The sequence below is a fragment of the Diabrotica virgifera genome, chromosome 10 (genome assembly GCF_917563875.1).
Source record: "Diabrotica virgifera virgifera chromosome 10, PGI_DIABVI_V3a".
Lineage (NCBI taxonomy): Eukaryota > Metazoa > Arthropoda > Insecta > Coleoptera > Chrysomelidae > Diabrotica > Diabrotica virgifera.
The window spans coordinates 106,057,391-106,070,519 of NC_065452.1; the positions used below are offsets into that span (position 1 = coordinate 106,057,391).

The 13,129-nt window shown below is 33.6% G+C and overlaps 1 protein-coding gene across 3 annotated transcripts in view; it reads left to right on the forward strand.

Moving 5' to 3' along the window:
• LOC126878550 (segmentation protein cap'n'collar) overlaps nucleotides 1-13,129 on the forward strand; it is a 633,197-nt gene that overhangs the window by 460,910 nt on the left and 159,158 nt on the right. For all 3 annotated transcript variants that reach the window (XM_050641323.1, XM_050641324.1, XM_050641325.1), the window contains one exon: nucleotides 1,080-1,298. In XM_050641323.1, the coding sequence (XP_050497280.1) occupies nucleotides 1,080-1,298 (219 nt within the window). The remainder of the gene's footprint in view (nucleotides 1-1,079; nucleotides 1,299-13,129) is intronic.

The following is a 13,129-nucleotide window of genomic DNA, read 5'->3' on the forward strand; positions in this document are numbered from 1 at the left end:
TATATAGTATAGTTTGTTCCTTTTGACTGAGTCGTATGCCTGTTTGAAGTCTACAAACACGTTGTGAACATCAATATCGTGTTCCCATGATTTGCTCAAGATCTGTTTGACTGTAAATATTTGATCCAGTGTCGATCTTCCCCTTCGGAAGCCCGTCTGATATTCTCCAATAATATTTTCTGCTAATGGTTGGAGCCGCTGGTTTATAATATACGTGAGGACTTTATATGCTGTACATAGTAGAGAGATTCCACGGTAGTTTTTGCACTGGAGTTTGTCTCCTTTTTTATAGATCGGGCATACTATACTTTTCTTCCAGTCGTCGGGTATTTTCTCTTTTTGCCATATGTCTTTGATGAGTGCGTGGATGTGACTTGCTAGGTGGTCGCCACCTACCTTATACAGTTTGTTGGTATTTCGTCAACTCCCGGAGCTTTATTGTTTTTCTGGGCCTTAATAGCTTCGAGAACTTCCTCTATAGTTGGAGCTTCTACTCCATTATCTATTTCATTCTCTTCTACGTAGTTCATACCAATTTCATCTTCCATGTCTACTTGTGTTACAAGTAGGGTCTGAAAATAATGCTTCCAGGTTTCTGTGACTTTCTGTTGGTCACTGATTATTTGCCCACTTTCATCTTTACATAGACTTGTTTGAGGTTTATACCCATTTCTTATCTTTTTTAGGTATTCGTATGCCCCTCTGATTTCGTTGTTTTTAAAATTTTCTTCCATTTTTTCTATTTGTCTATTTTCAAAGGCTCTCTTTTTCTTTCTACATATCTTGTCTGCTTTCCGTCTTGCGACTTCAAATAATGTTCATCTTTCCCGTGTTCTTCTTGTTATGTACATTTTGTGTGCTTTATTTCTTTTCTCTATTGCTTGTCTGCACTCGTCACCATCCCCATATACGTACGTTTTTGTCTCTCCAGACGCCTTCAGTGGAGCTACATGAACTAGAGTACAATTAAATTAGAGTATTAGAAAAGAAGAAACAGTATATCTCTGTAGTAAAAACAAATTTGCGAAGATATATTACATTTTTTTATGTTGTACCTTATGGTTATATATTTATTTCAGGAAAATAGAGTAAGCCTCAAGGAGCTGGAAAGTCTCTCCACTGAGGCCAGTAATAAATCTGTGCCGGTTGCAACGTCGACAGTTGCAGCTAACTCTGATGAGCTCGCATCTTCCCCAGAGGAAGCCCTTCCTAAAGACCCTGAAGACGAGTTCGGTTTCCTGTCAGACATGATCCAAACACCACAATTTCACCACCCCCATCACAGGGCTCCGTTCCAGGTGAGTGTTAGTTTATGTTTTAACAGTGGTTTTCTATCTTAAAGTTAAACTTTAAACTTTAATTTAAAATTGTATTTAATTTATCAATCATGAAATATTATTATTTCCTTTCATTCACTGCAAAAAACAGTACCTACAATTATCACTATATGAGAAATACAAACAGTTTCATATGAAATAAGTTAAAGAAGAAATACCGAATAACAAAATTCCAAATTTGAAAGGGGTTATTTGACTTGGGATTTTGGGATATCTATATTACTTTGTCTATATTTTGTTGTCATCTGTAGGTACATAAATCACATGTTGTCCCATATTTTATCTGATGATTTTAATATTTAATCTAATACTTGATCCATGGTATGGTATGGTATGGTACATCTGGGCAGGGCCCACTTGTGAGTCCTTCAAACACTTAGACCTCCTATTGTTTTATTGTATCTATCATACGGACATTACAAAATGTAAGGGGGGTACCCCCCTTATCACTTAGGGATATGAAAATAGATTACGACCGATTCTAAGACCTACCGAACATACATATATAATTTCATAAAAATCGGTCAAGCGGTCTCAGAGGAGTATGACAACAACACTGTGACAGGAGAATTTTATAGATGTAAATAATATATAGATTGCTAATAATGATAGAAGGATGAAAATTACGAGTTGTATGCATTTTTAATGCTACATCATATAAAATTAAGGTAGACAATTTTGTCCAAAAAAATAAAAAAAAATGTCAGGGGGGCAACCCTCCTTATAACTGATTCCTTATGGGTATGAAAAATATATTACAATGTATTCTCAGTCCTACAGGATATACGTATAAAGTTTCATAAAAATCAGTCCAGCCGTTTCGGATGAGTATGGTAACTAACACTGTGACAGGAGAATTTTATGTATATAGAAGTAACTGTGAATTAAATATAAAAAGTGGCTAACTTTGAACATAATTAACCTAGGCAAAAAGTTTTGAAAATTCGTGTTAAAATACCAGCTTTTTAAATCCCAAAGTAGATTTAGTCTACAGTCAATATTAACAAAGTTATTCAAATTATTATAAGCCAAAAATGACTCTACTTTAGTAAAATGTTTTCGGAATGGTAAAAATGACATTTTATTGATTTTTTTAAAGACGTTCAAAATATAAGTATTCTTCTTTCATGTGGTCTTACAGAATTGCTGTATCATTATCATTTTCTGAGCAATAACATTGTAAAAAAAGCTCTGTGGGATAAACAAATTGAATAAAATTTAAACTAATTGACGAATCATCTTGAAATTTTTTGTGCATTATATTGACTATTTTACTCAACTTTTCGTGCAATACCACAGTCTTAAGTACATTTTCGCAAAAGTTATAAAGTTATAGCAAATTTTTGATTCCCGAAATTTTAGTCATTTTTTGCAACTTCCGAAGCAACAAATGATCGGACCAAAATTCAAAAACTGCCATTTTAAACCTTTGCTCATCTACTAAAAGTTGAATACTCTAAATAATATATTTAATTACCCTGTTTTTATCTGTAGCGATATAAACGAAAAAACTGCCATTTTTAACCCTTATTATTTGTTAATAGTAACTAAAATTCTCGTCCAAACTGTGACGGGCATTTTTGTATTTATAATGTATTAGTTAATATATAGTACCTAAAAAACCTATTTGCAACCTGGCTGGTCAAGTGTCCCCACAAAAACCTTATTTCTCTGGACTATAGATCGTTCAGGGTTAATAATTTTGATCGCTTTATATTTTCAAATTTGCATAAAATTTTTTTGTTTTAGCGTGTTTCAAACTGAATTAGTCAGTCGCTACTGATTTATGTACCTATTTATAGTTCATTTTGATTTATAAAATGTACTGCTTATAGTCAGATTTCCGTATGTTTTCCTTTCTTGTTCGTGGTAATCACTTTGAGACTTTTCCCGTTGATTAACGACTTTCCATGTATATATTTTTTATTGTTCTGAAGGAACAATTTATTCTTGAGGAAACTTGTAATTTGTATTTTGCTATTTTTATTTGGAATAAGCCACAACTTTACTTTATAAGTTTGTTTCGACGATTTCAGAAATCGTTCTCAAAATATATTATTTTTGTTCCGATTCTATGATGCATATTTTCGTAGCCTTCCTTCTATCTATTTTTTTCCGAATATGTTGCAGACTTGAAAACATATCAAAAAGTATAGTATTCTATATACAGGGTGTTTGGTAAAGAATGGGCCATAGCTTAACCTCAGGTTCCTGAGGTTAAAATAGGCCGATTTAAGCTAACTTACCTTAGTACAAAGTTTATAATAACCGAGATACAGGGTGTCAAAGTTAAACTTTTTTTTATTTATTATTGAATATCTCCTGACAGGTATGAGATAACAACATGAAATTTGGTATTTGGGGGTTTTTTGGGTCTAGAAAACTAAATTCCCTACCAAAAATTATGTATTGCCCAGAGGGCGCCACATACGCCTTTCAGCACTCATTTATTACGTTCGTTTTTTTTTATCCCTCACTCTGTATAATTTTGACATTAAAATTTTTATTGTCCTATTAGTTTTACTTAAAAAAGGTATACTTCTTTTATCTCCCTAAACTCAACCGTTTTCGAGATAAACGCATTTTAAATCTGCGATACACCATCATTTTTAGCATAATATCATTTTAGTTCCACCCGAAAAATAACTTAAAACCATAATAATTGTGCCAGTTCTCAAATTTATGTCATTGCATCGAAAATTCCATTTGATGAAATTTGCGATACATTTTTGGATAATTTTATGGTTCTTTTTTAAGTTATTTTTCGGGTGTAACTACTAGTGATGAGCAAAACAAGAACAAGACCAAGACCAGGCTAGTCTTGGTCTTGGTCTTGTTCTTGCAAGCTTGGTCTTGGTCTTGGTCTTGCAGCTAAAAGGCAGTCTTGGTCTTGGTCTTGGTCTTGCACTAGCCGGTCTTGTTCTTGGTCTTGGTCTTGCTGCAAGAGTCTTGCTGGTCTTACTTTTTTGGTAGTAATAATTTGAACCAAACAATTTCGAATAAAATGTACATTGAAATAAATAAAGATGTGAAGAATGAAACTATATTTTTTGCTTTAAAATTTTAACAGAATGTAGAATGTAGTTTCAAACGGATACCAATTTTAACATTATAGATTCACCTAATGACCCAATTATTTCTCTCTATATAAAGAGATTAGAGTATATTTTTATAATGGTAATGTTTATCAGTAGGAAAGACCTGCATTTACAACCCTTGTTGCAATTGCCGGCCTTCGGTTGTGTCACGTTGTGTTTTGCATGCTGTCGATACCTGCCGCCTGCCTTCAGACCACGTCTTGAGTCTGGATTATTGTTTATTGTCCCTGTATTTTAATAAAATGTTAAAGAAAAAGAGCTTCTTAAATGTGCCACAAATGGTCGGGGAGCTTCAATTCACGGATTTTGCGAAAAGGGATAAACGGTTTATAGTTGTTAACAGATACTGATCTGCTCCTTTCACTCGAACACTGTAGTATTTATCCTACGACGGTCAAATTTAAGAACATAAATTAAATTTTTTTAAGAGAACACAAAAATCAAATATTTTTTACTCTATTTAACCATTATTTAATATAATTAACTTTTTTTATAAACTAACTAAAACATACTTTTTAGTAAATACGTACATATTTACCATACCTATTTACTATTTATAGGCCTAATACTATAACATAATAACTAAACCTAATGGGGAGTTATAAACGATTAATTCTGTAATTTGTTATCTTGCAGTTCTTTAATTTTATTTAAACTACATTGCTCTCGTAACACGAGTTATTCGCACTTTTTATTTTCACATATTTTTGGATTGAATACCCATTATGACATTTAAAAAGTTGAAAATATTCGGATGTGGGTAGTAAAAACTAGAATTTAAAACACACTGAAATGATGCGCATGCATTTCAAGTGCGGCACATACTATTTGTACTACTGGCCCTTTCTGGGGAAAACCTAGATTCTTCCAAATAGTTTTCAACTATGAAATCAGTAAAATTCTTTACACGTTTGTCATCCGGGATTTTCACAAATAATTCAACTTCCAACTTTCGTTGATTGTAAAAAATTAATCCAAAAAATAATTTTAAAAATTTCCCAGTATCGGAATTTTTGTCATTATATTCAGAAACTGAACCTAAGCTTTGGATTTTGCGATACCAAGCTTGACACATTACAATCGACAACCAGTTATTTTTTATTCAGGCCACAATGCTTTCACAGCATTGTGAATCCCTTTTCAAAATCTATTATGATATTTTTTGTATTCATTTTAAATTTAACGACCTACATTTTTCTTCGATTATGCGAAAAGAATTGAAATAAGTGTCAGTATTTTTATTAGACAAAAAAGCGAAAACTACTGGTACATAAAAACCGTTTTAATTGCATTTTTTTTAAATGGATTACCCTAGGTATCTATAATTACATTTTTTTGTCTTACAAGTAATTTCAATTGTCCTTGAACTGTCGCCGTTTGAAAACTTGCCTTCTGGACACTTTGAAGGTTGAGAAAATGCAAACCGTTTGACTTAATCAAATCGACTTAAAAATATAACCAAAATATTATGTATTTTAAAAATTCGATATTGTTTAAGGTTTCTTACAATGTCAGTATACATTATTGAACTAAAAAAATAAAGTTAAATAATAAAAACCAATTTTTCTCAAAAAAGTGCAAGAGTCTTGCAGGTTGGTCTTGGTCTTGCGTGGTCTTGCAAGGTTCGGTCTTGGTCTTGGTCTTGTTCTTGCAAGCTTGGTCTTGGTCTTGGTCTTGCAACCAAAAGGCGGTCTTGGTCTTGGTCTTGGTCTTGGTCTTGCTGCAAGACCAAGACCAAGACCGCAAGACCAAGACCAGTCTCGCTCATCACTAGTAACTACAATGATATTATGCTAAAAATGATGGTGTATCGCAGGTTTAAAATGCATTTATCTCGAAAACGGTTAAGTTTAGGGAGATGAAACAAGTATACCTTTTTTAAGTAAAACTAATAGGAGAATAAAAATTTTAATGTCAAAATTATACAGAGTGAGGGATAAAAAAAATTGTACGTAATAAATGAGTGCTGAAAAGCGTATGTGGCGCCCTCTGGGCAATACATAATTTTTGGTAGCGAATTTAGTTTTATCGACCCAAAAAACCCCCACATACGAAATTTCATGTTGTTATCTCATACCTGTCAGGAAATATTCAATAATAAATAAAAAAAAAGTTTAACTTTGACACCCTGTATCTCGGTTATTATAAACTTTGTACTAAGGTAAGTTAGCTTAAATCGACCTATTTTAACCCTAGCAACCTGAGGTTAAGCTATGGCCCATTCTTTACCAAACACCCTGTATATTATTTATATGTATTTAGTTTTGCCCAATTTTTGGCGAAAGTTGTCGACAGAAGAGATGAATGACTGTTCTAACCATATTAGTTTCTTTTGTACGCCTTCAAAAGATTTGTGTTTGTATGAGTAACATGAACCTGTCTCATAGATGTTGTCATTCTTATTCACTTGTCCGCTTGAATACTAATCAATGACAAATCAAGTTTTAGAAATTAGAGTCACAAAGATTCGAATAAGGGTCTTAAATAATAATCCTCCTATTCTGTGACTTAATCTTTTTATCTTTTATGGTGTCATAGCACTTAGGCATTGAATTTAATTTCCGTGATACCTGTTAAATGGTATTGTTTGCCGCCTGTCGATTACAGATTAATGTACAGTTTATAAAAATAAAAGAAAAGCAAATTAAGAAAATAATAAAAGAAAATGCTTCGAGTATCGAGTATCTATTTTTTGGTGTGTATTTCTTTCTAATATGTCCTCTTGGGCAGGGCACTTCTTCTTCTTAGCCTTCTGTCGTCCACGTTTGGACATAACCCCCTCTCCCAACTCCTTCCGTCGGTCTCTATCCTGAGCAACATTTTTCCAATTTTCCAATTTTTCCTCTTTTAATATCATCAACCCATCTCATCTATTGTGTTCCTCTCGGTCGTTTACTTTCGTTAGGTCTCCAGTGTTGAATTATTGCATTCCAACGTTGGTCTTTTTGTCTAGCAGTGTGGCCTGCGAAGCTTCATTAAAGTTTGGCAACATTTGTTGTTATGTCCTCGACTTTTGTTTCTGATCTTACTCAGTTGTTCCTCTTTTTGTCTGATGGTCGTATACCTAAGATTACCTCTTTCCATTGCTCTTTCTGTTGTGGCTAGTTTATTCATATTTGCCTTGGTTAGGATCAGGGCCGCCGCTAAAGTGTTGGCCGCCCGTGTGCAATTTAATATTTGCCGCCCCCCTCCCAACACTTTAGACATTTCAACATAGGTATTTTACTAGCATTTCAAGAAATGTGCAGGAGACCGTAACGCGTAATAATAATTTCTCTGATCTCGACGTTACTTTTAGACCTGGATCCCGCGTACCAAAAAAAGTTATTATTAATATGTTAATAATAATATACAGAAATGCAATCTTGCACTAATACCTACACGTGTAAGTTTTGTTTACAAGACTACTTACAACATTTGGCATGCTTAATTGTTTACTAATATATTTAAATATATAGGCCTGGATCACGCGTACCAAAAAAAAGTTGATTAATAGCTGAAAATTTATCAATAGCTTAACGGTGTCTAGTCGGACAAACTTTGATGTATGGGGACACTGGAACATGTAGTGGGGACACTGATTTGTTACCATTTCATTAAACTCTCATGCAAAAATCAGACTGGTGTTTATGTCAAATGATAGGAATCATGTTGGTTAGTAATAGCAGTCTGATTTTTGCATGAGAGTTTAATGAAAGGGTAACAAATCAATTGGATGTTCTGTCCGACAAAAGGGACGTTTTCGTAATCTGACGTTCCAAATTTTTAAACTGTTCCACATTTAAAACTTCCCCTGTTGCAGTGTTCCCGTAGGTACATCAAAGTTTGCCCTACTAGACACCGTTAAGCTATTAACAAATTTTCAGCTTGCTATTAATCAACTTTTTTTTCGTACGCGGGAACCAGGCCTATTTGAAATACAGTAGTGTGCAAAAGAAACGGGCACACTACTATATGTATATTACAAATAAAATCGTTTATCAAAAGCGTGTCTAAAATCATAACTTCTCAACTTAGACTGAACTATAACCCATCTATAACCATACATAAGCATAAAGGAACAATATGATAACAAAGAAACCATCGAGTAATAAAAATTATTTTTTTTAAACCATCTAGTAATAAAAAAGATTTTTTTATTACTCAATGAGAGCAACTTAACAAGCACTTATCTAAATTCTCGGAAAGTATCCGATTGTCGTCGTACTCTCTTAACAAATCATAAATGTTCAGAGTTTGAAAAAATCGCATATGAACCACGTAGATAAAAATATATCAACGTCCGAAAGCCGCCGCCACTTTGAATTAAAAAGCAATCCCGGCAGGGGTGTAGTCGCAGCAGTACCGGAACGCTACGACTTTGTGATATTACTTGTCAGGGCATTTCATATAATAAATAACATTTTCTGTCATTTTTGTTTAGATTGTTTGGGATATTAGAGTTTATAGAAATATCTGAATCATTACTATTTCATTTTTTGAATTTATTTTCGTTTTAAAAAAAGTATTATCATCAGTGGCCTGCTTTTGGCCGCCCCTATAATCGGCCGCCCGTGTGCGATGCACACTTCGCACACATGGTAGCGGCGGCCCTGGTTAGGATCCAGGTTTGACATCCATATGTCATGATAGGAAGGATGCACTGGTTGAACACGTTGCTCCTCAAGCATTGGGGTATTTTGCGGTTCTTATGTATCCAACTAAGTTTACCAAATACTCCTCTTGCTAGTCTTGCTCTCCTAGTAATTTCCGCACTTGGGTTCTCTTTGCCAAGTTTCAGGATTTTTCCTAGGTAGATATATTCCTGGACTTGTTCTATCTCACTGCCATTTATAGTTATACGTCTGGGTTCATCTGTGTTCGTCATTATTTTTGTTATTCTCATATTCATTTTTAGACCGCGACGTATTGGGAGCTGCCTGCGAGTTCCTCCATCATAATTTGCAGTTCCTCGAATATGCTCGCTATAATCACAATGTCGTCAGCGAATCTGAGCTGGTTTACCTTGTTGTCATTAACGTTAATGCCATGGGTTGACCAATTTGTAGTTTTGAAGACTTCTTCTAGGGCTAGGTTGAAAAGCTTTGGCGATATTTCGTCTGCTTGTCTCACCCCTCTCTTAATGGGGATGGGATTTGTATTTTCGTATCAGGCACGGCACAATAAATAATAAAGAGGTGCGTAAATTGTTTTGTCAAAAAGCTTTTGATACATAAATCAGAATAAAACCATATTTTCAGATAGTGAAAGGTTTAAACGTATATCTTGCATACATATTAGTTACTATAGACAAACTACAGCGGAAGAAGAACTGACGCGGAAACACCAGAAATTACCACAAATGAAGAAGTTAATATAAATATAGGTTTATACACAGGAATTTCGAAAAACACTTGGAAAGCTGAAGAACAGAAAAGTTGCAGGTAAAGATGGAATAACAAACGAATTGCTGAATTCAATGCCAGAATAGCCAATGACAGAATAATTACAACAATACAACGTTAATTAACAAAATTATACAAAATAGCCAAAAACTACAGAGGTATCAACTTGTTAAATACTACCCTAAAACTTAAAACTAAAATCTTACAAGACGTAATGAATCAGAGGATAAGTTTAGCAGATGAACAACAGGGTTTTCGTACTGGAAGATCGTGTACAGATGCAATATTCGTCACAAAGCAAATTACTGAGAAATCACTAGAGTATAATAGACCAGCATTTCTATGTCTGATTGACTTAAAGAAAACATTTGACAGAGTAAGATTCAAAGATGTAATCCATCTTCTGTATAATAGAGAAGTCCCTCTAGATATCATAAAAATTATTGAGAACATCTACCAAAACAACAAAATGGAAGTCAGAATAGATGGAAAACTACAGAACCTATAGATATAGGCAGCGGAATAAGACAGGGAGACTCATTGAGTCCTATGCTTTTCAATTTAATCATGGATGAAATCATCGAAAGCGTCAACAAAGAAAGAGAATATAGAATGGGAAACAAAGAAGTAAAAATACTCTGTTACACTAGTTGGAGTCTACTTTTACTAGTAAATGTTGAATATAAATCTTCATTTTATATTTATAATCAACTTTTACTGAAACCAGCCGTTAGAGTTGACTACAACTAGTTGGAGTCAACTCCAACTGGATAATCAACTTGAACTGTAAGATATATACATTATACATTGTAAATTATGATTCGGGAGTGCTCCTAGTAGCATTTAACGTGTCTTGGTTTGTTTATTTCTACTGCATCTTGATTGTAAATTTAATATAGTAAGAGTTAGGAAGAGTTAGGAAGAGTCTACTTCAACTTCAACTAGTAAAAGTTGAGTTAAATTTTTCAAATCAACCCTTACTGATCGTTTTAGTTTGGGTTGACTGGAACTAGGAATCGTCAACTCTAAAAACTGAGAATCAACTTGAACTGTAACATATACACAAAATATGTAGGTATGTAAAAATACAATTTTCCACTATTTACACTACTTTAATTATGATCTTTTGTCCTGTATATCGCACTGATTACACTAATAATTATAATATTATCAGTATGTTTTTTTGCCGAGAGATAAAAATTTGTACAAGTTTATTGTATAAGATTAAAACACATGTTACATAGGTATTTGCATTTATCAATATTTTTAATTACGTGTAGACTTCGCTCTTTGCAAAGTGGATTTGTATGATAATAGTAAATTGTTCATTAGCTCGAAAATTCAATAATTATTAAAGAATGTCCCTAGGTTCTATTAATTAATGAATTTTAATTTTTCAAAATGCATTTAAAAGTTTGAATCCGCTTGATATGTCATTCAATGTACAACTATACGAAGACCTCAGTTTTGGACTTGCATAATTTTGCAAAATTAGTATTTAAAAACCATTTTATCGATATTGAAATTGTGTGTGATAATTGAACATTTCAAAAGATTTCATTCGCGAACTATGAAGCCTAAGTATGAGAATTAAAATCCCAAAAAAATTCACTCCTGGAGTATATACTTAAGCCGTCCATTAATATGATCTCTTCCTCTTCTGATCCGTTTTTCGCGGGGACCACTCCGCATTTTCTTTGCTTTTTGTTCTCTGTCGTCTTCTTTCACCGGTTGTCGTGTGATTTCGCCCGATTCCCATTCCTTTCTTTTTTAATTTTGCTCTTACAATGTACATACATACAAAGACTATATATATTTTATAAATACATATTATACTAAATGAAAATAATATTAAGTTTTACATTTATTTCAAATTGTATATTCAAACTTTTGAGTCAGTGAATATAAAGAGTAAAGGCAAAAGGCTCTAATGGGATTAGGTCTTGAACTAGGCCCATTGAAATTTAAAGTAAAACTTTTATTATGACAAATGAGTTGCGGTGGCTTAGGTAGTCGCTCTTTTGTATCTTGTGGGTTCCTCTTGTCAAATTATCATCATGTAAGATTTAAGATGCCATCATCGGAAACATTAATCTTTTGTAGAAATGCCTTTATACCTGTCTGTGAAATTTCCCAAATTTCGACCTTCAAAAATAATGAGTGAATATTAGGAAGGATTATACAGTACATATTATTCTGAAAAGTTAAAAGCTTTTAGACATATTCCTTTTAAAAAACATTATAGTTTGCACATTTTTTTAATTATCACAAAAATAAAATAAAACAATACCGTACTAACTTACTAAACTGATAATATACAGAGCAATCAGACCAGTAGTTACATACGCAGCTGAGACAATGTGCCGCATAGATAGTGATCGTGATCAAGAAAAATTAAGAATATTCGAAAAGAAACTCCTCAGAAGAATTATGAGCCATGAATAAACCATGAAGTTAGAGACATAATGAAAAGAGAAAATATAGTTAGATTTATTAAACCGCAAAGACTGAGATGGCTAGGACACGTAGAGAAAAGGAGAAACGACTTACTGATTAAGGTCACCAGATTGAAGCCAGAAACTGAAAGACCAAGGGGAAGACCCATAGAGAGATGGGAGGACCAGGTCATGAGGGACATCAAAATCCTAAAAGTGGGAAACTGGAGAGAACTATGCACATATCGAAATGAGTGGAAAAAAATTGTAACGAAAGCCGAGGCGTGCAGCAAACTTTGAATGCGGAGTGAAGAATGCGGAGGAATGTGAAACAAGAAGGATGCGGAGTGATTCACCGCAATAAGCGAATCAGAGAGCTCTAAGTAAGAGCGGTAAACATTCCATCCGGAATAAAGAGCCTTGCCGATGATGAACTAACTAACAACCACGTAGTTAAAAATGAAATCTATGTGCAAATGAAAATAGGTGTCTCTCGTGGAAAAGTAAGGAACCAGAATTTAGACTGCGTCCTGATCAAATAAAAACACCGTTGGTTCATCACAAACATCAGGAACATACGAAAACATATTAGCTCTGAATCGAATCATATTTGCATCAGAATGTGAAAAGAAAAACTAAATCAAAAAATAAAAGCTAATTCTGTGAAGCAATGTTGAACATTATAAATAAATAAATATGTTTAACCTTCTATCCATAGAGATACCAGAGTATCCTGTTCTCAGAAGATAATTAACTTGATAAAGGTTTGTTTATATCAACACTTCAGGCATAGGGTTTCCGTCACAGAAATTAAGTCTGGAAAGGCACCCGGTTCCGATAAAATGGCTGGATAATTTCTATATAAATATCTTAGA